Source organism: Podarcis raffonei, chromosome 6 (genome assembly GCF_027172205.1).
Source record: "Podarcis raffonei isolate rPodRaf1 chromosome 6, rPodRaf1.pri, whole genome shotgun sequence".
NCBI classification, from domain to species: domain Eukaryota; kingdom Metazoa; phylum Chordata; class Lepidosauria; order Squamata; family Lacertidae; genus Podarcis; species Podarcis raffonei.
This window is the reverse complement of record NC_070607.1, coordinates 46,141,951-46,169,526: the sequence shown is the minus strand read 5'-3', so window position 1 is coordinate 46,169,526 and position 27,576 is coordinate 46,141,951. Positions and strand designations below refer to the sequence as shown.

The 27,576-nt window shown below is 41.2% G+C and overlaps 1 protein-coding gene across 1 annotated transcript in view; it reads right to left on the bottom strand.

Moving 5' to 3' along the window:
* Window positions 1-27,576, bottom strand: part of TRABD2B (TraB domain containing 2B) — a 239,441-nt gene that overhangs the window by 56,192 nt on the left and 155,673 nt on the right. The window contains exons 3-4 of the mRNA XM_053392504.1: window positions 19,484-19,630; window positions 7,937-8,111 (exon numbers count right to left, since the gene is read on the bottom strand). Of these exons, the coding sequence (XP_053248479.1) occupies window positions 7,937-8,111; window positions 19,484-19,630 (322 nt within the window). The remainder of the gene's footprint in view (window positions 1-7,936; window positions 8,112-19,483; window positions 19,631-27,576) is intronic.

The following is a 27,576-nucleotide window of genomic DNA, read 5'->3' as shown; positions in this document are numbered from 1 at the left end:
TTTTACTCCTGTGTGTGGTAATTGAAGGATAGTGGTAGCTTGTTGTGGCATATTCAAAACAAAATTTGAGTTTCCTAAAATCCAGTTGCCCTTGGGGGGAAAGTGTGAGCTATTCCATGCCTAATGACACCCACACCATGAAGATGAATAACTGAATTGGTTGTCTGTGTCATGTCCAATGACTGTAAGTCATTAGATTGAGACGAAGACTCTAATTTTTCGCTTTGGCCTTCAACTGGTGGGTCACGCCAGAGCATCACAATGAATGATAAAATCTTGAAGAAAAGTGCCAAACAAGTCAGATGTTGTAGCCAAGTGTCATTGCTTCTCGGCCTTTTGGCTAAGTTCAAGTGATGTTGTAGTCAAGTGTCATTTTGCTAAAAGGGACACAGAATTTTCACTATGTTTTCAATCTAGCTGCTACTCATCCTTTTTTTTCACAAGCTATTTTTCACAATAAATTTCTGTCAAATACCTAATATATTTCAGGAACTTATTAAAACAATGGTTAAACGAATTAGGCAAAAGAATACACACTATTTAGAGAGCTTAAGCCTAACCACATCTCAAAGGGATTCTACCATTAATCCAATTGCAGTAGAACCCCTATTGTTTAAATCTTATTTATCTTAAACATCTTTTGTGTAATCTGATTCTACTAAATTTAGTAGGAGACAGATTCTGAATTTGCTGTGTGTTTCTCAACTGCAGTGGCTGTAAACCTATACAAATAGCTTCGTTGTTTAACAGAATTAACTCAACGACTCAAGTGCTCTACATATCTCCCAGGCCATTCACTAAATGAAACTGTACTCACTTGTTTTCTATTGAACAAATTCTTAAATCCTCTTCTAATGTTCCCCCTTACACCCACCATCATCATCATCACTACTACAGTAAGTCTCAAATCCCCTTAAAAAGAAGAGAAAGGGGGAAATGGTGCATCAGTGAGGATCTTCCATTGATTTACTACGAGATTTTCTCCATAATCAATCCAGCTCAATGACAGATAACACACAAAAATTGTATTGGGTGAGTGCTGCTGTTTCTTAGTCATTTAGTCATGTCCATTACCAACTGTGAATTTTTCCTACAAAAAATGGAGCTATATAAACTGAAACCTTCCACTGATTAGAACTATGGATTGTGTCCCTTGCTTATCCTGTTCACATCCATTTCCTGCTTCGTGGAACAGTGTTAATCAATGCTGACTGAAGCAGCATACACACTAGCCTATTTGTGGAACAGAAAAATCTTATGCTCACTCTCAACATGCAGCTTTCAATCTAGACTGGCTTTTGTTCTTGCCCTCCACAAGGATGGGTGTGGCTAATTGAAAAACACAATTAAAAACTTTCCCCCTGATTAGGTTATCCACTCCTTTTCTTCCCTGCACATGCCCCAGGTGAAGGAAGTTGTAATTTCACTCTCTCCATATAAGCCCACCCATGACATCATCGGGTAGGTGAGACCACCAGCATCTGTTTTCTTCTATAGTGGTACCTCGGGTTAAGTACTTAATTTGTTCCGGAGGTCCGTTCTTAACCTGAAACTGTTCTTAACCTGAAGCACCACTTTAGCTAATGGGGCCTCCTGCTGCTGCTGCGCCGCCACCACGCGATTTCTGTTCTCATCCTGAAGCAAAGTTCTTAACCTGAGGTAATATTTCTGGGTTAGCGAAATCTGTAACCTGAAGCATATGTAACCCGAGGTACCACTGTATTTTCAAATGGATACACTGGGAGATAATGCAGAATCAATGTAAAGCTTTTATTTTTGGAATTAAATCAGTTGCTCAGAAGCACTTTTCAGAGGCAAAAATATGCAATAGATTGATATTATGTGTGGACTGCATAGAAAAGAACAGTACCTTGGATCCCAAACGCCTTGGTACTCGGACATTTTGGTTTCCAAATGCCACAAACTTGGAAGTGAGTGTTCCGGTTTGTGAACTTTCTTTGGAACCCAAAAGTCCGACAGTGCTTCCACTGCTTTTGATTGGCTGTAGGAGCTTCCTGCAGCCAATCAGAAGCTGTGCTTTGGTTTCCAAACGTTTTGGAAGTCAAATGGACTTGCGGAATGGATCCTGTTCGACTTCCAAGGTACGACTATACTCAATTTCCATTGCTTCTAGAGTAAAATGTGTGTATGGAGCCTGAAAAATATGAAGGCTCTTTTATTCAGTCCAATGAATTATAAGGAAGAAACATATAGAAACAAAATTGCATGCTACATCTTTTGGCTGCGAGGTAGGTGGCACTGAAACCATATTTATGTGGCATGTGTTTAGTTCCTAACTGGCCTCAGGAGCACAGCCTTCTATTGCTTAGCTAAACATGATTTCCTCCCATGATCAAACAGTTAGCAAACATTGTGTCCTTGAACCCTGTCTTAATTTCAGAGGTGATAAACTCAGCCATCAAGTCCAAAAGTGGCAAAGATAATTTTAGAATAAAAGGCAAAGTAGAAATGAACATAAGTAAGTCAGACTTCTTAAGAAAAATAAAGCCCAAATTAACAGCATACATAAATTCTGTTTGTTATCATATGTGTTACTTTCAAATTATTTGCCCATAAAAATGAAATAAGCCAGAAGACATTCTCCCCTTAAACACTGATTTTATGTGTGTATTCTTTGTTGCCAAAATATTAACTCTTTTTAATGGCACATGTGATCCTGGCTGCTTGGCTATTTCTCAGCTGGAGAAGGCAGTTGGGAAACTCCCTGTTCACTTCATCACTTACAAGTTTGCCTGGTACAATGTGCTGTCTATCAATCACTTGAGTTCACAAGGGCGAAGCTTTCCAACAAAGACCAACTCTACTCCAAAGCGTGTCAAGCTAACCCATTTATTTAATCCCCAAAGGGTTATAATCAAGCCTAATGTCCTGGAATAACAATTGTATTTTAACAGACAACGCACACTATATCCAAAAGCTCGGGAATCGTGCTCTAGAATGTCCCAAATTCTGCCACCATAAAATCTAACTCCTATAAACACACAGCCATGCAATGTAATTTGCACAAGTTTATATTTATTGCTCCGATTTGCAAATCTAAACGTCTCACGCAATGTGCATAGATGCAACACTTCTGGAATGTACTAACTTTTCGAAAGGTTTTTTAAAATGTGTGTGTGTGTGCGCGTGCGTGCGTGCGTGCGCATAAGGTAAATGACCTGGGAAAGTTAGGGATTCTTTGAAAGTGTCAGTTGAACTTACACAGGTCTAGAAAGTAGCAAGTGCATATGAGAGTGAAGCCCCAATCACTAATTCACCCTCCATACATAAACCAAACAGTGATGGGGAATTGGAAGCACACCTGCTATCCCACCATGCCCCCTGGCCCTACCCTAGATGTCCATGTATTTCTGATAACATCTGATAGGGGAGCAAATAGGGGTGGGACTGATGGGCATGCAACACTGGAGGCCTCAGATCAGGCATGGGCAAACTCGGCCCTCCAGGTGTTTTGGGACTACAACTCCCATCATCCCTAGCTAACAGGACCAGTGGTCAGGGGTGATGGGAATTGTAGTCCCAAAACATCTGGAGGGCTGAGTTTGCCCATGCCTGCCTCAGATGCTATTACAAATGGATGGGGGAGATAGCGGAATGGAACTTCAAACTGTATGTAGACCCCAACAGTCTACATCTAGAACGTCTTGATTTTGAAAATTTTAACCAAAATATTCACTTTAAGAGGGAGGCTGCATTAAATACTCCCAGATTCCAGTTCTTCGTATTTCATGGCTCTCTGGATATGGCTGTATTAGAGAATAAATGAGGGGAGCAAGTGCTATTCATAAGAGTAGCAGGAGGAATGACCCAAACACATGGCTGCTTATCATTTTTCAGACGATAAGATGTAGATGCAGAATGTAGAGGTAGGCAAGGTGTCGTTATTTATTCTTTACCACTTCCCACTTCTTCATCAAATCTATATCTCAGCAAACTCTTAGATAAAGTAATGGCATGTCTGGTCTGGTGGGATTGAATGGGACTAAATAATCTTAAATCCAAATATTTTCCCTTAAGTGAGTTACAAAGCAAAATCCAACGGGTTGAGCGATCTGAGGCATTCCCATATGCCCCCATTCCTAGAAATACAGCCCAGATTAGCCTCCCTTGTGGAATCCAATTGCATGTCCATTGCCATATTGCACAATTTCCAGACTCTGACTCATTCTTGTTGATATTTCTGGAACCTTTCCAATTTGTGTGAGCCTGGGAGTGTGGTATATTTCAAGGCAGACTTTGAGTTTGGTTTTGGAAAGCAATCCTATGGGTTTCCAATAAATGAAATTTGAGCTCAGCTGTAATGATGGTTTAGCACTGCAATCATGTAGTATGTGGCTGTGGGGAATAGAGGCACTTCAGAGCGGCCTATGGAAGTTCAATAGTGTCTTGCGTTGTAGGTGATTTGAAAAATATGTATGTAATTTCACCTAAGAGATTGCCCCAAAGTGTAACAAATGAAGGGGCCACTATAGGATCATCTGCCATTGAGGCATAGTGGCTGAAACTGCAGCTTTAAATCCCACCACTGCCACAAACTCATCAAAAGTCAATATCTACCAGTCTTGGTATACCATCTACACCATGGAAGTAATAATGTCTTTTGTACAGGGCTGGTGTAAGTATTACTGAAAATGCTTGAGAGATGCTAAGAACACTTGAAACTGCCTAGATTCATACAAAGTACTACTAAGTATTATGGCTCCTTTTCAGGGCATGCCAACATGTATATGCCACTGTCTGGCCAATGATAACAGTGTAATGTGATTTTTATAGTCCATGTATCTTTTCTGCATGTTGCACTGCAAGGATGAGGTTTCACACAACATTGTATCATGTCTCATACTTTTCATCCCTCATCAGCTACTGCTTTATCCACACAGTTAATGTCACATGGAGGAGGAACCAGGGACGAGTATGCTTAACCCACCCCTCCCATTGCTTTCCTTGTTGCTCTCCGTGAGTTGAAGAGTAATCAGGGTTCTGCAAAGTGTGGCATGCCTACACAACTCACCCTCCACCCTCTGCTGCAGATAGTCATCCTCTAACTCCTGGAGGTCCACAGAGAGAGCAGATGGTGAGTTCATTCATTAAGTGCATGGAGAAAGAAATGCCTGAAGAGGCCTACGCTCATAAGAATAGGATAGTAGTTTGGGGAAGGTGTTTTAGCAGCTTTTAAACAGGGCAGCTCATGCAGGCAATGTATCCCTCCATATGATGCACCCCAAAATATTATGTGGATAACATATTATGACACTGCTGTAGCTACTTAGAAATGATGGTAATTACTGAAGGGATTGAAAATTATTCCACCTTGAGCCTAGAAATTTCCACCAAGAAGTTGCAACAGGGGCAGTGACTTGATCCACAGCAGCTAAAGCTCAATGCAATGTATTCTGATGTGTCTTTCATTTTGTGCTGCTTGCCATCCAAACTGTTTATTAGTAAAACAACAACAGCAACAACAATACACCATTATGTGTTGCTCTAATGAATTTAAGGCAATGCCCAACATCTCTGGTCTCTCCTGCCAGAACGGCTTGAGTAGAAAACTGCTGTTGTAAAGATGTCAGTGCTACAAGTCTTACAGATTTCATAAGCTACAATTGCCCGTACAGAAGCTCACAAGGTTGAGTTGTAATAAAAGGAGAAGACTTTTCCTTTCAACTCTGGAAGGTTTGTGTTGATGTGAAGGGTTAACATGGCAGTTCAGACATTCAAAATCTCTTCTATGTTTCCTGACAGCCCCCAGGGATACATTTGTGTACCCTCCAGACCAAGGTTATTCATTAAAGAGAATGTTTGTTTATCAAGAACTCCTTATATAGCTCTGATGAAGCTTCCAGTCATATTCACAAACACTAATTATAATGGAATATTCTTTTATCTCTCTTGCAAAGAAACAAAGCACTGTCCTTTGGCATATGTAGCAGCAGTTTCTTAAAAGCAGCAGAACACACCAACACTCATGCTGGAACTCCTATTCTAAACCAATAGTAGAAATTATCACTCTCCCATCTCCTGTCTGGTATCGTCTGGTGTCCATGCACACACACATTCACCACTGCTGCTAACTCCATGGCAAGAAAAGGTTGTAAAGGGGTGACATTTATGTTAACAGCAGCAGACTGGGAAGGGCCTTGGCATTAGAGCCTTGGCCCATACATCCCTTTTCTATTTTTGACCGAGTCCTCTGAAAGAATGAGCTGCTGGCTGGGAACTAGAAGCAGAACCTCAGATTGATGCCATGATATGGAGAGCCTAATGTGTAAAAACTGACTCCTTCACAGATACCACTGCAGCATCCCAGCAATGATGCTATGACCATGGTATTTTTCAGGTGCAAAATCATGAGTACCCACAGATGTATCCATAGATGGCTAGGGACACACACCGTGCCTTCCACGGGAAATTATGACTCAACAAAAATATAATTTCTTCCAATGAGGTACAATATATATGCATGATACACTTTCTCTCTGTGTGTAAACATATTTTAGCAGTTGAGTTGTGAAGATGCATGAATCCAAACTTTCTTATACGATTTCTATTCCAGACTAAGCAAGAATGTATACGGCCTCTTACGTGTGGATGGAATCTCAAGAGAAAAATTAAAACAAAAGCTAACTTAGAAATTTCTTGTGAAATGGGATTTCCCCAATTTGTGCTCAAAAAGCATTTGTTAGAATTGAGCTCCATTGAGCTCTATTCCTCTCCAATGTCCGCATACGTACTTTAAACTGATACTTTTATTCTGATGCCATAACCCAGCAGATCAGAAACAATTCTAACCTAATAATTTATATCATTACAAAACCACCTTAAGATTTATGTCCCAGTCAGTGACCTGCCATATTCACAGCTGCTAATTATTAACTATTTTAATAATCCCATGATTAACATGATGACATTCCCGCTGTCTCATTGGCTGAAGAATGAAATACCGGCAAATGTAGAGAATGAGATGGTCCTAGTCATTCAATAAATCAATGGTTCCATACCACTGGGTGCCTTTTGTCTTTCATGCCATATCCTGGCAATAAAGAGATGATAGAATTACCATTTGTTTTCTTCGCAGCATGGCTTACATTAGCTGTGACCAAAGGAGAACAAACTTTTTGCACAACTTTCTTTTCCACACTTTTATTGAAATGATGCTGCTCAATAAACAGCATCTGTTTTCAGTTTGGGAAGGAGGAGGAAGGATCACTCTAAGTGTTTGCGATCATCTCATTCTCCCAGGGTACAGCAGATCGCAGAAACTTGACACTCTAAGTGGATATGCATGAAGTAGGCTTGTACCTATTGTAGAAACATGCTGACTCCATGGGAGGCAAATAATAAATTGGAAACTCCAGTACTGGACTGAGGCCAGAATACATACAGGGGACTAGTGTGTATTCCCACATGCAATACATATGTTGTTTCAAAATATCCCCCCTCCCACTTTTCCTGCTTGCTCCCCCTTCCTCCGCAAAATGAATGATGGTTGGAGTTCAGCTTAAGGTCTCCTTAAATGAGACCTTTGGATCCAATTTTATGTCAATATCCTAAACATGTGATTGCTTGTTTTGTTTCACTTCAATGGAAACTTAGTTGCCAGCTGTGAAATTCTGCATTCTGTTCTAGTTTGGCACTCCAAATCCCTCCTCAAAGTTAGCAAGAGGCGTGTTTCTCGACTTAAGTTTGAATCCATTTTAAGCTTACGAAATTGTGCTCCATAGGTCTGCTGCAAATTAGCAGACAGGCAGGCAACCTTTGACTATACTGCAAATGCCATTGCAAAACAGCAGGTAGCACTTTTCTTTGTGGTAAATGCTGAAAACATGTATATGCAGCCTACAGGAAAAGGGAGATAACAGTTGTCTCTCTGTGTGTGTCACTAGTATATGTGGAAATCAACAAAACCAGACCCTACCTGCTCCAAAGGCAAAGAAGAAGCTCTTGTCAGTGTTGTCTCTTAAGAGGGCTATCACTCTTTTCCCCATTCTCTCATTCCTCTTGTAGATGAGTTCCTGGCGGAAGTAGCTGTCAATTTCCTGTGCTGTAACCTGTTCATGTGGAGGAAGGGTTGTGTTGATGAAGTTAGGGAGCTGAAATGGAAATGAATAATAAGTGTCAGGAAGAGGTCATGCTAGGGGAAAAATAAAATAAACCTGGCTCATCAAAAGAAGGGTGTGATGGAACATGAAGGGACAGGGGGGAATAGGCCACTGTTTCCACATTCTGAATGCTGTTGGTTAGTCCATTAATCAAAGATACCCCCCACTCTCTCCCCATTTCTATCATTAGAAATACATTGTGCTTGGCTCAAAGTAGCTGTTCCTTGTTGATTTGTGTGATATTCTCCTTTCTTAATCAGAAGTATTCAATAATGGTTCATGTGCAGTGAATTCTTTTTTAACATAGAATCATAGACATGTATTTCTTTTATAAAACATTTTGTTATATATAAAAAAAGTAGAACCTCAAGTGTTCACATCGAGAACCATAGACTCTCTGGAATGGGACAGGGCTTACTTTATTATACAAATCTCTTTTAAGAAATCTATTGAAAATAAAAGCAATTCCCATCTCATAGTCCAAAGCATAGTACCTAGTATTCAAGGGAAACAGCCCGCTGGGAACACTTGTTTCTGTACATAGTCCAAAGCATAGTACCTAGTATTCAAGGGAAACAGCCCGCTTGGGAACACTTGTTTCTGTACATTGAGAATTATCTGACTTGGCTATAATTGGATTCATACCATAGTTCTTTAAAAAGAGTTGAAAGTGATTTGGGAAAGCATTGCTTCCGTATGTACAGATGTATTTCTTTTGTTCCCTTATGACCTCTGGTTCACAGGTTTTTGAAACAATGTAGAAATATGTAGACCCTGTTCCCTAGAGGTGAGTGCAATGAATACATGTACCACAAGCCAAGATTCCTCTTTCAAACTCTCTAAAGAACTATTCTCTATCTTTAGCCTCACATGTTCAGAAGATAGATTCAAGTCTTTCTTGCAGGTGACTTTGGGGACAGTGTTAAAAACCAGAAAGTCTTTATCTGTAAGCCATCAAATGGGCTGAAACACAGCTGTGGGGTTCTTTTTTAGTATCTGAAGTGCCCACCTGATAAGGTTTGTGCAACCCTGTTTAAGGAATGGTGTCTAAAGGGATGTTTACCTATGAAATCCGGCTTGGAGAAGGAGAAGGAGAAGGAGAAGGAGAAGGAGAAGGAGAAGGAGAAGGAGAAGGAGAAGGAGAAGGAGTTGACAACACTGGACTATAACAGGGGTAGGCAACCTAAGGCCCATGGGCCACAAGTGGCCCACGGGGGTCGTTTAACCGACCCACGAGCCACCCTGAACTGAGCTGCCCGCTTGGTGAGTCCCCACGCACTGCACTAAACTGGCGCAGCACAGCGTGGGGACTCACTCCACGGTGCCAGAAATCACACACACACGCCCCAGCACACAGAGGGATCTCCCCTGGAGTGAACTGGGCCAGGCAAGGTAAACCTTGCCGACCCCTGGACTGTAAGTAGAATTAGGCAAGCAGAAACAAAAGGATGTAAACATAGTAAATGGACACCAATTAGGTCTTTGGTGAGACAAGGACTGTGCTCCAAGCTTGTACCAGGCTCCAATAAATTATGCTTGGCCACTGCTCTCATGTAACAACGCCTGCTCAAGCTTAGTGTTCTAGTGAATCAAAACAAAGTAGCTACTGAGAGCACTTTATATACCTATAAGGAAAGCATACAGTAAGTACTAAAACATTTAAAAGACAAAGCTGTCCAATCACACCATTTTTTAAAATGAATACACTGCCATTCTCATGTGTGCTGAAACCTAGTGCTAACAAAGGTCAGAAAAATATTGCATTTTATAAATTTGCTGTAAAATATATGACATAGAAGACACCTGCTTGTGTGATTTATAGACCTTTAAAACTTCTGGGAGAGCTGTTTATGGTTATTTCAGGCTGCAACAAGGAAAATAAAGGTGGGAAGTGTGGGACTGTGTGGTTATTAAAGTGACAACTGCTGCTGTTGGCTCAACTGTTTCAGCTTCAGGATGTGAGCTTACATAGGGAACCACTCCTCATTAAACAAGACAAGAAGTGGGTAATTAATTGTGCATATGGCCCAGAGTTTCCAGACTGACCCCAACCTCCCAGCTATCTATACAGAAATATCTGTGAGAGAGGGGAGTGTATTTTCCAGGAAGTTGTGGGAAACAGACTAATATGTTATGTTTAACATGACAAAACTGGGTAACACTAGCAGGACTTGGAGCATTTTGGTTCAAGGACCAGTAGAGTTGCTTCATAGGTAGTGTTGGGAAAGGATCACTTCTCCGTCTGTAAAATACAAATAATAGTGGCCTGACTTTCAGGGTCATTGTGAACTAAAACGTTTGCAAATAAATTGTGCTTAGGAAATTAAAATGAGAAACAGGGGACAATGCTTTTCAAATTGATTTTTAAAAGTTTCCATTATAATGCAAAGTGTAGCTCTAGAAACAGAGATGACAAGGAAGGGAAGGAATAATGGCAGTATGGAATGTCAGAGGAAAAGGAGAAAGAGAATTCATGGCTATTGCAGCTATATAAATTGCATAGTGTTATACTTGTGAGAGATTTCTAAATGGGCTGGCCATTTTGGCTTTGCAAAAGTTGCAGGGAATCATTTTATTAAAACATATACCACATGCAGGATACGGCTAACAACATGATCTTTTGTTTGTCCCTGAAGTGCAGGCTACAGCCCCATTCTGCAAAATAAAGAAAGCAAAAACGATCCAATCTCTCCAGTTTGTAGTGCAACTCCTTGGGAGTTTACACACCCACTCCCAAACCTAACAGGAGAAGTGCAAGAAAGAGAGCTTGGGTTTTCATTGAGTCAGCATTTCCATGACTGCAATGGGTTTTCCATCACGATTTTCTGCTGGCACAGCTAAACACTCCACATTGTGAAGGTGGTGGACCTAAAACTTTGCTTTGCATTGCAGCAGAGAAACAGGATAATGATACTCCCTTGGTTATATATTGATATCATATATATATATATATATATATATATATATATATATATATATATACACACACACACACACACACACACACACACACACACACCATTTGACTTTAAAAGAAGAATGTAAATATACCATGTGTGTTTTTGTGGAATCTAGGCCAATGAAAGACAAAGACACACACACACAGCCCGCACACACCAACAGAAAAACAGCCACAAGACAACTCTCTGGGCAGGGGTAGCCGATTCACATAACAGAAGACCTCATTTGGTACCCAAGTTCAATCTTGGCCAAGCCTTGACCTGAGGGTTAGCATCAGGGAACTCTTGTCTTTGCCCCAAACATTTTGCTACCTGAGGCAGAGCAGTAAATGCCACTCCCATCTCAAGTCAAGGTAAACAGTACTCAAGGTCAGCAAAGTTGTTTGGGCACTCAAGGCAGAAAATCCCTCAAAACACCTCTTCCCCCTCCCTGGAGATAAAAATATAAGAACAAAATATTAAGGATGCTTCCACATTGTCATTATATTGCAGGAGGGATTCAATCACATACCAGCAAATGTAGGTTTGAACAATTAAAGTGGATTACAGCATTCTTACATGACAAAGCCACTTTTTAAAAACCAGCCTTTTTTGCAATAAGGAAAGTGATGGGGGAATGTGTGGGGTAGTGAGCCTTTTTCTCCACACAAAGACTGAATGCTCCATAAACAGCAGACTGTGCTAGATGCTATATGATTTTTAATTGTAACAGCTGGTGCTGTTTTGTGACCAACTTTTGGGATTATGTAGAAAAATCAGTGGCAGTCCCAGCTGCAGGTTTCCACTTCTGATTCCCAACCCTTTCTTATTTTTGGTATCCTCAGAGTCATAGCCATTGCATTTCAAGTCTTCAAGAACTGAATGTACATCTTGTGAACACCTGGAGGGAAAATCTCTCTCCTCTTCCTCCCCACCCCCCTCTCACACACACACTATTAAAGAGATATTCAGTAAATCCCTGAGAAATTATAATCTCTGTGTAATTTTTTGTATTTATCCTACAGCACTACAGTACTTAAAAAGCCACTTTTCGAGCAGTTTTTTTTTTAAAAAATGAGGGTGGTGGGGAGAGTAACATCATCCATTTTGTAGGAGTGGAAATCATGTGGTCCTCTTCTCTGTCTGAATTTTGTATAACTCCCTGCATTTCAGTTTAAATGAAAGTTTCAACAAAACACGGTTGGAAAATAATGCTTATGGTCCATCTTCAAACACACACACACACACACACACCCTCTATCTATAGCATCAGTCAACAAGTCATGATGGTGCCAGCCCAACAAAAGTTGTACCAAACCAAAACCCAAATGAAACCAAAGGAAAAAAGATAGTCATAAGTAAGTTAATGAAAAGTTCCATTTATTTCAATGCCTTAGTCATAACTAACGTGTGTCGTACAGAACATGCAAATAAAAGATTAGAATACAGTTTTGAGAGTTGTAGTCAATATTTAAACAAGATATTTCCTAAAATCTCATAGTTGTGATTTTTTAATGAGACCTTTGAGAGTTTCGAACATGTGGAAAAGTTCAAATAATTCTTTTCTTATTCCCAAACCTTTGTTGTCTTAAAATTGGAGCATAAGCTGCTGATCAAAGAGAGAATGTGGCAATACAGGGGAGAACTTGTGGCTAGGAAGCTATTTTTATGTACCCTAGGAAAAATGTAATTATATTTCCAAAGACATTTCTCTCGATGGATCCCATTCCCATTAAAAACAGGAGAACAGTAGATGAGGTAAGTCAAGGAGGGATGCTTCCTTGCTCAGAGTGGTGTCTGATTTAGCCAGAAAATCTATATGTTCTCTGTCCCCGCCCACCACATCAGATTTGCTGCTGAAAGGGATGCTTGCATCTGTTTTTCAACATGGATTTGTAAAAAAGCCCTCAATCCAGTTCAATCCATATACGAAGTAGAAAGAAATTAATATTAATAATAATATCCAGGAGTGTGCAATCCACCCAGTCAATAAACTGGGGAAGAAACAGAGGAAAGTTAGTTAGTTATTTACTTTATTTGAAGAATAATTTCAACCAGGTAGCTATGCCAATGATCTGGTGGACATGTGTTTTTCTGTTCCTTTGCACAGGCGTGGTCTTAGGCTTGATTTATTCTGGCACTAAAACACTTTATATTGGGCTATACTAATGATAACATAGCCCTGCTGAACACAAGCTCTATATATACAACCTAAGAGCCACAAACCAGGAAACCCACCACCTGGGAGGCTTATTTTATCTGGGTCAGGATCTGCATTAGAACCATTATTACAATGTGTAGATACTTTGCTTCATCATTTTGTTCAACAGCATAGTTCTTTCATAAGAGGCACAAAAGGTTTTATTAACAAAGCAGAAGGTCATCCAGTTTATCAGAATATGGTTCTAGTTAAGATGGATGTATTAGTTTTATATACCAACATTCCTCGGGAAGAGGCCAGGATGTCATTGAAGAGACTTTGAATTTGCATTCCAATTTTCGTCTGCCCATCCATTCTTTTATTATTAACAGTGAATGATTAAGGTTTAGCCCAGTGTTGGCTCATGGAGGGAGGCAGAGGCTGAGGTGGGGGCATCTTTCTGGTGGCGAAGCTGCATGCATCAGGATGGGGACGGGTGAGGTCAGGGAGCTCTAGGTTAACAGTGTTTCCCTCAGAGTTGTTCCAACCTCACTGCTGCTTTCTCACCTTACCCCATCCTGATAAGTGCAGTTCCATAGCCTCCAGAAAGACACCTAGCTTGCACTGGTGTTTCAGGAATGTGTTTGTTGTATGGATTTCTTAATATGCATGGAAAAACCGCAACAGACTGGCATCTTGTATTCCTTTGGAACTGTTTTGAAGACTCTGGAGCCTAGTTCACACTTAACACTAAGCTAACACTCAGCCACAGTGTAGTTTGTTTGAATGTCCCGATCTAGCTCAACAGAGGACCCATGGTTTCCTTTCTGGCAACAAACCAAAGCATGAAGCCATTGTTTGTTGTTGGCTTATAAACCAGGAGTTGTAACTATGGTTTGGTGCTACATCCAAATCTAAGAGCCTTGATAACCATGGTTTGTATGATGATTCCATCTCTGACTCCCACCAAGCTACAGAACCACTAGGCAAAAGGAACTGAAAAACAAAGCAAGCTTTGGAGAAATAAGTCATGGCTTCTTTGCTTGTTTGTGAGGTAACGTGATTTGTTGAGGACATATTGGGCTGTTTTCAACCAAATAGTTGCACTAGTGTGAGCCAGTGCAGTGAGTCCCAGTAATGCAATGGAGCCTTCCCCTCTCTCCTTCCATGATGCCCCCAAAATCAGCTGGGGGGTGTAAAGAGAACCCCCAGAACAGTGCTTGTGGGGAGAAGAGGGGAGATGGTTCCGCCTGACAAGCAGAAATGCTTGAGCTGATAAAATGATTGAAATAGCACGATGTGTGATCCTGGAGAGCATTGTATCTCACTCATTGTAAAACACTCAACCCAGTGAGGAATTGGAAAGTATTTCTGAATATTTCATGTTTATATTATATATTTTGTTGTGTCCGACTCTTCGTGACCCCACGAACCAGAGCATGCCAGGCACTCCTGTCTTCCACTGCCTCCTGCAGTTTGGTCAAAATATATAAATATTATATATACTTCATCAATTTGCTCTTTTGGCACTACACACAACATTATTGAGTTCAGACTAAGATATTATAGGAAATTTGTTTTGGTATAATAAATTCTTTATAGAATTTGACTGACTGGTCCAATAACTCTTATATCAACAAGAGAGTCTTGGATTGCCTACACTACATGTTCCAAAGTAACACCAACATAAATCTGGTGTGGTCTTATGATCTCTATTGAAAAAAGAAAAGGGCTCCCAAGTCAGTGGGCTAAGCATGACAATTCTAGAACCAGTCCAACTGAATGCTCAGCAATCCTGTCATTTCAGTAGCTCAACAAGCCTCTCTCTGACTGCAGCTGTTTTACTATGAACTATTCTCTGGAAATATGACTTCATTTCTCTACTGGGGCAAAACGTCTATGCCAGCAATGCCGCACTGTGTTATGTCTAAACTTAAAGGTGATAAGGTAATATGTCCCCAGTACACTATGGATTATACTTACAGGGTTGAGCTGGTTGAGGTTTTTTGTTTTTTGTTTTAAGATAAAGAAGTACACCATTCCTGGAACAACTGTGGGGCTTGCTTATCACTCAACACTTTACCTAATGGTCTTGGGCTCAACATTTAATATTTATTGTAGTTAGAGAATTCCAAAGATAGTTTTCATTGCCCAGTTTTGGAAGCTTTCCAGATATATATATATATTCCAATGCTGGAATGGAAACAAATTAATGGTGTAATTAAAGCTTATCAAAAGCCTTAAATCTTTAAGGACAGATCTGAAAGCAGGATGTTCTGGTAACGTATTTTAAATGGTTATGCAGTAACAGCTTCACAATTTTATTGACAGTGAGCATATCATAATGACACACAAATGCTCTCCTCCATGGAGGACAAAGAGGCAGGAGCTGTTTTCTTTCTGTAATGGAACTTTAAATCATTATAATTTTATTATGCCTGCCCAAAAACCTATGTAGGCAGGTTCACTACTTCCAGTAGTAAGAACAGAAAATGAAGTAGTTGATTTCTCTTTTGGACTGGAGAGAAAAGAAAAAGAAAATACTGGTTTGGGATGGTAAGGTGTGCTAAATGAGTAAATATATTTAACATCCAAGCATGCTATAGTGACATCAAATGGGCATGGAACCACAATTCCCAGAGTTACCTAGGAAAAGAGATTGATTATTAAACCACTCTGGAAACTGTAAGTCTGCAAGAGGAACAGGGGATTCCTTAACAAACTACAGTTCCCAGGATCCTTTGTGGGAAGCCATGACTGTTTAAAGTGGTATGATGCTGCTTTAAATGCACGACAGATATGGTGCTAGTTTCTTCAGCCTGTAAAGAGGTGGGAGTCTGGGGTGAGTGATAGCTCTGCTGTGGCAGTGCATGGATGTGATGTGTTTGGCATAGACTGAAGCAGCCTGAACTTAATATGGGATATGAACTGAAAGAGCCATTAGAATCAGAACTTCTCATCAGGGTCACTTTTGTCATAACTGAGTTGACACCCCAAAATGAACCATTCACTTGATCTGAAAAGAGAAAGCTTCCTTGGCAGCAAGGCGGCTACTTTTCCATCCAGGGGACAACACAGAAGAAAAGCATTCCTTCCCTATCTTTATTTTAAAGAATGTTCAGTTCCATATCATTTTGACTGCCTGCCCAGAAAGTCTGCCATAAATCTATCAGCTAGAACAGTCATAGGAGAGTCAAGTATTTGCAGAAGTGTGCATAAGAAAGTGATCTGTTTCCTGTTGTATTTCTCTGTCATGGCCCAATGGAATAAACTTTGCCCTGCTCAGGTTTACCCTGTTTAAATAAGGACTTAAGTGACATGAGCAAATTATCGAAAGAGGAATGCAACAGACCCACACCACAGCAAGGTTTTGTTTCTTTGTTTATTGGTCCAACATCCCTAAACTATTTATTTCCAGCGGGGAAAAATACGATGCAATATTATTATTATGGTAAAATCATATGTTCTCCCTTTTACTTGTGAGATTGCCATTATCCATAGACATAAAAGGTAAGTTTTTGTTATGTGTTTATTGCTATTATTATGATAGTAAGCTATTTTTTTCTCCTAATAATGTGCTTCTTATTTATGGGACAGGACAGGAAAGGACAGTTTCTTTTATTAACTTATTCTCCACTACAATTCAGTTGGTTATATAACAGGATGGGAAACCTGTGGTGCAACGGATGTTGCTAGACTCCAATTCCTTTCATCCTTAGACAGTCTGATGTTGGAGTCTAACAACAGCTAGAGGATCACAGGTTCTCCATGCCTGTTATAAAAGATTCATATTAGGAGAACAAAAGCCCAGGTATACAAAAGTTAAGGGAAGTTATTGAAAATTTCTCCCCTCTTAATTTATTTTCATGCTAGGTAGAGTCCAAGCAGACAACTGTACATGCCACTTGGGCCCACTTTCATATGTGTGCCCCCCCGCCCCAACTGAATGGGAGCCACCTCCATATACAGTGGTACCTCGGGTTACAAACACTTTGGGTTACAGACTCCGCTAACCTGGAAGTAGTACCTCGGGTTAAGAACTTTGCCCCAGGATGAGAACAGAAATCGTGCAGCAGCGGCATGGCGGCAGCAGGAGGCCCCATTAGCTAAAGTGGTACCTCAGGTTAAGAACAGTTTCAGGTTAAGAACGGACCTCCAGAATGAATTAAGTTTGTAACCAGAGGTACCACTGTAGGGTTATCCCAAGTAGCAGTTATATGACAAGGTCTTGCTGTTAGCATATAAAGCCCTGAGCAACTCAGGACCAAGTTACCTGAAAGATCGCCTGCCCCTGGGCTTTTTCCATGTTGGTGTCCCCTCCCCACCAGAAAGCATTCTTTGGTACCTTTTCCCTGCTGAGCAATCACCTTTTTATTATCCTGGATTTTTAAATGTTTAAAATTTTGTGTTTGAACTTGTTTTAACACTATTCTTTAGATGCTGTTTTTATCTGATAATGTTTTACTTATTGACAGGCACAGCAATCCATACTCTCCCTTATGTTGGTCTGGGGGAGGGGGATAGATTAGATCCTCTGCCCAGGATTCAGCACAGCCAGCAGCCCATCAGTTGCCAGTGGCATCCAGAGGAAAGCTCAGAATGGGACATTCTGGGGGGAGAGAGGAAAGAGGGAGGGAGAAGACCTGAATCACTCCAGGATCCACTGGTTTTGGCATTTACCAATTGCAGGACACACCCCCATCTCCACCTTCCACAATGGTAGTTTTGAGCAGCATGCCTGCAGATGCAGTAGCCATGCCACCAATTTCCAGGGTACTGGCAGGGTCGGGAGTGGGAATTAAGATGGTGCCCTAATTTTATTCTCTTTATGCCTTCTTTATCATAGCATAGAAATGTCTGAAATACATGAATTAAAGTCTGTTCTTTTTCATGAGTCCATAGATTACGGCAGGCTGCAGAACAAAGGAGAAATGTTTGAAATCATAGTTATGATCCAGCCAAAGTTCAAAACTTTCAAGTACAATTGGTTTAAGTGTATGCTACTTAAGCAGTTACGCTTAAGTGTTTAACTTCAGTGGATCATATTCCATGATATTTTACCTCTTGGTTCTGCCAGATATTCCATAAAAGTTCTATTTGTACAAGCTGTCCATGTGTGTGAGATGTGGGCAGGGAAGAACTTATAAAACTTCAGAAGTTCTTAAAAGTTCTCTATGATATTGAAGATCTAAGAGAAAACAAAGGATTCTGCCCAAACTCTTGTGACACATGGATTATTATTGGATTATGGCATGTTTGGGAAGTTATTTGGCCTTGTAGCCTATTTACATAATGCACACTTCCTCTTCAAATGCAAAGTCAATTATTACAAAGTCTTTTGTCCTAATGAGAGGGAATTATGTTCAAAGGCCTTCCAAGCACTTGCAATTAACTTCATTTCTGCTCACATTCCTTTCAAAGCTTCTCAGTCACTCACCAAGCCAAAACACACACAAAGCAGCTCTAGAAAAACAGTGGTAATATCTCATTGTCTCTCAAGGAAACAAGAGACATGTGAAGAACAGAGGGGTATCCAAGGTGTGGGGAGGAGAAGGAGAAGAAGGGTTTGAGAGCGCAAGGCAGGAGAAGATTGGCAAAGCAACGTAAACCAGCTTGATCCTTGTTACAACTGGTGCATATGCTGCTACCTTTTTACCTCTTTTAGTGCTGAAACTGATTGCATGTCTTGTACAACAAAACCTCAAGCCTCTGTGGCCAAAACAGCAGGAACTGCAACCATGATAATATGAGCTAGTGTGGTGAAGTGGTTAGTGTCAGACTAGGACTTAGGAAACCAGGGTTCAAATTCCCACTCATCCATAAAGCTCTTTGGGTGACCTTGGGCCAGTCACTACCTCTCAGCCTAACCTACTTTACCAGGTTGTTGTAGGGATTAAATGAGGAAGGGGGAACCAAGTACACCTCATTAAGGTCCTTGGAGAAAGTGGATAGGGCTGTGATGTAAAGGCTCAGGTCGTCCTTATGGTGTCCTCGGCCCAAGTTGTTCAGGGCTTTGTACATCCACACAAGAGCCTTGAACATGGGTCTGTGAAATATTTATGGTAGATGAAAGACAGAGGAGGCCTAGCAGGGCATTTGGACAGGTTTCTCAGGGAAAACATAATTTCACATCATACGTTCAATCAGCTAGAAGCTCTCCATTCCCCACCTACCTACTGTAGGGTTGTGGGCTGAAATACTGAGAAGAAAGAACTTGACAGAAAAATAGGCCTTGAAACAATGTTATACCTATTTACACCTTCTTCCTATGTAGGGAAACATACCTGTGAAGTATCGTGATTAAATATGACAGCATTGAGATCTCCACAGTTGTAGTGCTTGATGAGATCTTCCGTGGTGTAAGGGGCCTGCAAGCTGCCAGCTCGAAGACTCTCATGTTGTAGCAATGTTTGGTTCAAGGCAAACAGCACCTGTACGTACACAGAAAATGAATAGGAGTTATTTAGGAGACAAGATGTGATGCCAGAAGTAAAGCATTAGAGGCATGGAAAAGATTGGAACACATCCTCAACAGAAAAACAAAAAAAAGGCAAGGGAAACATCCTTTTGCCGGGGATTTCTTTTTGCTAGCGAAGAGTGTGAATATATTCATGTTCTCATTCGTGTGCAGTTTCTCTCTCTTCTCACTCAAAATAATCAATTTCTAGCTCCCAATTCAAAGCCTGGTCATCTAAAACAACATTTTCAATCTCTTATTGAAGTCAATTCAGCATCCTCCTGGACCTGAGGTTTTATCCTGACCTGTTTTCAAGCAGCAGATTTTACTCCCTACCCACAGACAGAGCTCAAAGCGAGCAACTAACCTATCACTGATCCATGGCTCAGCCTGGCAGCATAGCACCAGAATGACATTCAGCTCTAGAAGAAGCGACCAGAACCATGGTTGCTTACAAAGTCTGACTTCCAGTTATGCAATGGGATAGTTAATAGCTTATCTCCCATAATATATATCCCTTGCCTACCTCCAAGATGTGTTTGTCCCTAGATTTTATTCATGATTCAGCCCCATTAATATTGGGTGTGGGTGTGTCACTGCTGAATGAACACAATGTTGGAGCAATTATGCTAAACCAAACTGCCTTTTTATGAAGATGTGGCTGCTGAGATCATGACAGCAGTTTAATGATAGCTGACCGCTATCTGTCAGTTTAAACCTTCGTGGGTGGCAGTCCACAATACTTCTCAGTCACATGGGTGGGGGAGGCACTGTCAACTGATGTTCTCTCTCCCCTACAGTGAAATCTCTCGTCCTTGTCAAAAAGATAATCCAGAAGAAACCAGATCAGCCATTTTAATGATCATATTCATCTGAGCTACATTTCTTAAGGTACATTAGAATGTAAAGAATTATGACAAGCAACTCAGCTGTCTAAGAGAGAGAGAGAGAGAGAGAGAGAGAGAGAGTCAAGCAGTAGTTGTAGTCTGTTTGTAAACTCTTGTCAAATCACTATTTAACCATACCCTTGAGAAAAACCTTACTGTCCAACAAAATAAAATAAAAATTTGGTGGTGCTTTTTGAACCTTAGTGGTTCTGAAAGCTTATCCTGGGCATATTAGGCAGAGAGCCTTCTAGGTAGTGGCGCCCGCCCTATGGAATGCCCTCCTATCAGATGTCAAAGAAATAAACAGCTATCTCACTTTTAGAAGACATCTGAAGGCAGCCCTGTTTAGGGAAGTTTTTAATGTTTGATGTTTTATCATGTTCTTAATATTCTGTTGGGAGCTGCCCAGAGTGGCTGGGGAAACCAAGCCAGATGGGCAGGGTATAAATAAATCAATAAATTATTATGATTATTATTATTATGCAGCTCTTCACAGGTTGGAGGTTTTCACACATTTGTCCCACAGCCATGATGCAACCAGTGCTATTTGAATAGGTTCCAAGTTAGCCAAAGAGAAAAAAACATCTCCAAGTTAAATTCTTATATTTTAGGTAAGATTGTCAGTGAAATAACTCTGAAACGTAAGCATTTTATACCTCTCTTCTTCCAATCAATCTTTTTCTTTGCTTTTATTTTTATTAGTCCAATATTTTGAATCCACAGGAAATCCTTGGATGAGCTATTTCCTCCCTAGCCTATAAGCCTCAAAAGGTAAGAAATCCTTTAAACCTATGCTTTTTGCAGCCTGTTTAAATTAGGGAGATGCTAATCTCACATTTTATGGGTCATAGAAAATGCTGAAGCCTAGGCTTAGACATGTGGGGGAAAGATTTGGACTTCTGAGTAAGCCAACTTGCAGAGAGGGTAGGATGGAATGATATGTGACTCCTGGTCCTCATACATTTTCTTGTGCTTCCAGTAATGACAAATTTAAACTGTACTTCCACAATGTGCCCTTAAACATTCCCAGGAGATTGTTAGCGCAATAGCTGCTGCTTCTTAACTACAGGTCAACGTTCATTACACCTTTACTATAAAGCCACATTATTTTTAACATATTTATTCCTTGTTTTAGAAAAGCTATTGGAACTCTAGAGCTGCTGTAAAAGTTGCTTTGTACATATGTACACGATGCAAGACATTTTGCCCTCTAAAAGCCCAGCCAATACAATGCAAATACAAATGGCAAACAAGCCTGGCTTTATCTACCTATCAGAAATCATTATTTTACTTCACAATGTCACATGGTTTTAACAGCTGCACACGAAGCCTTCACCATACCCATAAAAAGACTTACACCACAACAAATGCTTAATTCAGCAAATGTTAATTTCAAAGAACACATGCAGAACAAAATGTTACTAATCAACAACAACAAACTGCATTGGACTGCTTGGGTCTACTTTGGACTTCAGGAGTTGTCAGCAATGTCAGTGAGACTGTATGAAATAATAGTTCAGGCACCTTGGAAAATTGCCCTGCCCTTTTCAAACAGATCAGCTGCTCAGGCGGCAAGTGCTTTTGGCTGTAATCCACAAGCAATTGAACTTTAGAATAGCCCCAACAAAACCAACAGGGCTACTTCATAGTTAAATGGATTGGGAACTGCAGCCTTTGCTCGTTTGGCCTTGAAATTATAATGAGATTTGGGATTTGAATTTGATCGAAATGCATTCAAAGGCCACAGCATCTTAGACAGAATTATCACCTTCTCCAATTAGGGGCAGGTAGAAAACCATGCACACATGTGTACAGGTTTTGTACTGAGAATTCTCAATAAAAGTCAGTGGATTTGGACCATTCTAAGCTCCAGGAAAGAAATATACAGCTGCTTAAAATGCCACCTGTTCCAAGGAATCACATGAAGCTGCCCATAAATCACTGTTTTATTGTGCCACAAAGTCTGCAACTCCAGATCAAAAAGTTCTGGATTTGCTTCCTATAGATAAACAGGACAAATCACCATAAACCATTTAAAAAGTAAGGCCTTCCCCGCCCCCTCTGTCTCCCTTCTCAACTTTAAAAAGTGGAATTTGAAGAATTGTCCTTGCCTCTAATAATTTCCCCTTTCCTCTTCCTTTAATAAAAAGTGGTGCAAAATGTACTGACTTGATGCATCCTGCTCTGCCCATCCAAGATCCCCCCACCTCATGATTTTTCAGGATCACTATCACTCTTTACGATTAAAAGAAAAAATCCTTCTTTAACTGCTTTGACAGTGAGAATGGCAAAGGGCTTGAAGGTGGTGTTTATAACAAATAGGAGAAAGCTTCTAAACATAAATATCACAATTCTTTCTAGGCTTTTATGTTTCACATGCTAACAATTCATACATACACAGGCACTTGGGCAGGATTACTGGTGTTTCTGTTACTTGTGAGGAAGTAACTTATTTTATATTCATTCATTTGAAACTCCACTTAGAAAAAAGACTGCTTCTTCTTGTGAGAAAGACTGGCACAGATGCACCTTAACCTGCTCATCACGATCTTGAATCGCTCTCAGTAAATATGCAATTTGATTGTAAGCCTGGCATTATCTACCCATCAGAAGTCATTATTTTAGTTCACAACATCACATGGTGCAGAGCTGAGTTTTAACACCTGCACGTGAAGCCTTCACCATACCCATAAAAAGCAACAGGGGGGCTGGACAGTCAAGCTGATTTAGAACTGTGCTGTAGACATATCTTGGGAGAAATGGAAATCTGCTGAAAATGGGTGGATACAAGCCAACCAATTGGCAAGAGAAGGTGTCTCATAGGCAGCAGCTTCAGAATCCTGCCCACCAATTTAATACAGTGGTGCATCAGGTTAAGAACTTAATTTGTTCTGGAGGTCCGTTCTTAACCTGAAACTGTTCTTAACCTGAGGTACCACTTTAGCTAATGGGGACTACCGCTGCCACCACCGCGCGATTTCTGTTCTCATCCTGAAGCAAAGTTCTTAACCCGAGGTACTATTTCTGGGTTAGCAGAGTCTGTAACCTGAAGCGTCTGTAACATGAAGCGCCTGTAACCCGAGGTACCCACTGCACTGGTAGGAAGGAGTACTGAGAAAAAATGTTTGTGTGTGCAGACACATGTTCTTCAGGTATATAGGATTGGGGGAAGATAAAACAGGTGGGATTTAAGGCCCCCTCTTGTCATGGGGAGAGGGATGACTATGCTAAATCTGTTCTTGAGTCAATCAAAATACAGAACCTCACAAAATACCAAGGAAATTATGTGTTTGTGTAAAACCAGTAATTCCATTAGTTTCCTGAAGGAGGCTGGTTTTTCCTCACCATCCCTAACTCGCTCCATGCTATGACAGGGGGTTGACGAGCTGTGAAAGTCACCACAATGAGGTGAGTGTCAAGGAAACAAACTCTGAAAAACAGGTCCAGGGGGAGCCACTTAAAAGGCTCCCCCCAGTGTCCGAGAGAAAGCCTGTCTGAATCTGACATCCCTCAATGAGGAAGGAGTTTGGTTTCTTTAAAGGGACAGTTGAGGAAGCAAATCCATGAAATCGTCTGCTAGAATTTCTGTTTGCAAAATCATGCCCCCTGTTAAAGTTCCTCATAAAAGCCTTTCACCTAGTTGATTCCATATGTTCTCAAAACCTCATCATTATTGCTGCTGAAAGGCAGGAGTAGTTAATAGGCTGTGGTTTGGCAGTGACCCGAGGAGACCTTAAGACCTTGATTTTTTCCTTTTCAAATTGCTAATTAACCAGTTTAATAAAATGGTTTGAATCTGACCAAAGACCTCACTTTAACCACAATGCATCCTACAGCACTATTGCTTATGAAGCTTGGAATTAAATGTTTGTGCCAGCAACATGTAGCCACGAGATTTTAGCCGAATGGTTGAGCAGTGCATTTGAATGAGCAGAAGTTTTCATGCAACAGAGGGAACAAATCACAATCCCATGCTCAGCCCCATTCCTACCAGCAAGAGGCTTGCAGGGGGTTGTTATAAAGAGCATGGCTTCAGCATATGCATGGAATGAAGGAATGAATGGGTATTTAACAAGAGCCTAGTCCCACTCCCACCTCGCTCCTCACAAGGTGAATTCCTGCTAATTGGGAAATACTTGCATAGCAGTTTCGAAAAGGAGCAGTGAGAATCAGATGTGCAGCACATCTGAGACCAGTAATCCACACACACATCAGTAACTTCATTCCAGCCCTTCTCTGTGCCATGTCATGAAGAGAAAGGGGCATTTGTGTGATCAGAGTGAGCTATGCCATCACCATAGTTCAGCCTTTTAATCAGGTTGTGGATGTGCACCCCCCCCCCGGTACCTGCTTTATACACTTCCTTCCTTCCTTCCTTTCTGGTTTTGCACTAATGCTACACCTTTTGGAGACATTCAGCACATTCATGCTGGACTTTCACTGCACCTTAAATTAAATCAATGCAAAATGTATCATGCTTTGGCTTTGAAGACAAAACAAACCTATTTTGCCTGGTGGACTGCAGTACCCTTGCCTCCTTGCCATTGAAGAGGCACTGTGGGTCTGATACTGAGCATTCTCTTAAGGCAATCTGCTAGAAAGTGATTTGCCCTAGTGTGGACTAGATTAGTCAAGTCTTGCATGAAACTATTTTATTTTAACATATATAAATAACATGGAAGCCTAAAATGGAAGGGGCCACATCATTAACACTCTCACAGGTCTTGCTCCCCAATTAAGTCTCTTTGGGGGTCCCTAAAGCCAGAGGCTTGGAGTCCATCCAGAGAGCAAATATTTTTTTATAAGATATTTATTAAGATTTTTTAAGATATTACAATAAAAGAAAAGAAAAAACAGATATATAACAAAAATACAGAATAAAAAATAAAAATAAAAACACATAAATTTTCAATTGCTTATTTTCCTTTAACTTGTTTTCCGGACCTCCTCATACCTCCCTTTTTTGTATTCCACCACAAATTATTAGTTCAGCAAATCCTTACCATTATATTATTACCTATTTATAATCCTTTTTTTTTCATATTCTCTTAAAGCATTACAGCTGGAAACCACTTAATTTCAATCCAACATCATTCTGTATTTCTGTAGATAGTCTTTAAATTTCTTCCAATCTTCTTCTACCGACTCTTCTCCCTGGTCTCGGATTCTGCCGGTCATTTCTGCCAATCCCATATAGTCCATCACCTTCATCTGCCATTCTTCCAAAGTGGGTAGATCTTGTGTCTTCCAATACTTTGCAATAAGTATTCTTGCTGCTGTTGTAGCGTACATAAAAAAAGTTCTGTCCTTCTTTGACACCAATTGAATTGGTCGGCCATCCAGAGAGCAAATAAAGCCTTTGTGTCTTCATGGCTCTAGGTGGGACTAGACAAAACTGGCCTTTTGTTTTCCTACTCCTAGGATGATGCGGCATCCAGCCAGGTGAAGGGAGAAAAGGCCTACTGAAGGAATTACTAGTTAGTTGTTTCTATGGTAACACACCTGTACTTGACCAACTCTTTGTTAGGATATTTCCGTTCCACCTTAAAAGGGAGCAGGATGTTTGTATAACAGCCTGCGTAAGTTCCTGTCTCACAGGATGTTTATGTTGTAAGTTCGTTTCGTTTTTGGCTGTTTTGCCTGAGCAGTCGGAGCAGACGGTCATGCCTTCTTTGTTCTGACCAACGCCTAATAAACTGTAAATATGCATGTTCTGCTCTCATGCTGTGCAACTTCTGTTGTGTGAATTCTGCTGATAGAGTGTGCACAAGTCCAAGAATGTGGCTATCTTTTCTTGAGGCTTCGTGTCGCTATAATTGCTAGATACTGCGTGACTAAGGGAGGTCGATGGATCGTCCGGCACCGAGCTTGGGGCTCAGATGGACTTTATCTCCCTGGCAGTATCCCAACAACAGGTTTCGGGCCCAGATTCACGGCACTTGCAGGAGAGTAAGACTGCGACAGACTGCTGAGGTATGTGTTGGGAAAAGCGAAAGCAGAGGCTTTTCTGTTGCCGCGGCAGCCTCTTTGATGTCCGGCTGGCCTAATTGGCCTGGGAGCCGAGCCAAGCAGGCTTCGTGATTTATGGGTGCCAAGATAAGGAGTCTCTGAAGTGAAGAAGACTCACGGCTGACGTTAAGAGCTGGAATGGAGTTTTTCCAAGCCTCTGAAGCTGCTGAGTGCCCAAAATTAAATCGGGACAATTATGAGACCTGGGCAAAATGGTGTGAGAGTTTGCTGCGTCAGTTTGGAGTCTGGCAAACTGTCAGTGAAGCCCCTCCAGTTCCTCTGACAGGGAGATGGGAGGCTCAGAATTCGAGAGCCATAGACGTAATAGTCTTGTCCGTCTCTCTGGAGGAAATTGCTACGCTAGCTGGCAACACGACTGCACGTCAGATGTGGAATGCTTTGAAGATAGCCCATCTGCCAGTCATCCCAGCCCAGAGTTTGACTGCGTCGGAGGTCCTGGCTGTTTCCCAGAATGCAAGTGAATGCAGAGATGCCGAGGGCACCGGTTGCAAGCTGCAGGGGGAGCTGACTGTGATGTCATCCCAGGCAGCATTCCAGCCTCCAGGGGGAGCCAAGGAGTCGGCAGCTGAGAGCTCTGTTTCCCGTGAGAACCAAGGTCAGAGCCTTTGCAGAGGCCGGAAGACCAGATGTAAACAGAGCAAGATGCTTGCAGGTGGCCAGGAGCGGGGGGGCAAGTTGCAAAAGCCCACGCCAGTGGAAAACAAGGCTATGTTTGCTGGCACAGCTCCACCAAAGGCTAAAGGCACGTCTGATGGCCAGGAGCAGGGGGGCACGTTGCAAAAGCCCACGCCAGTGGAAAACAAGGCTTTGTTTGCTGGCACAGCTTCACCAAAGGCTAAAGGCAAGTCTGATGGCCAGGAGCAGGGGGGAAAGCTGCAAAAGCCCACGCTGGTGGAAAACAAGGTTTTGTTTGCCAGCAAATCTGCTTCGAAGGGGAAGGCCAGGTTTATTGTGGATTCTGCGGCCACGCGCCATCTCACCAAAGACCGCCATCTGTTCATCT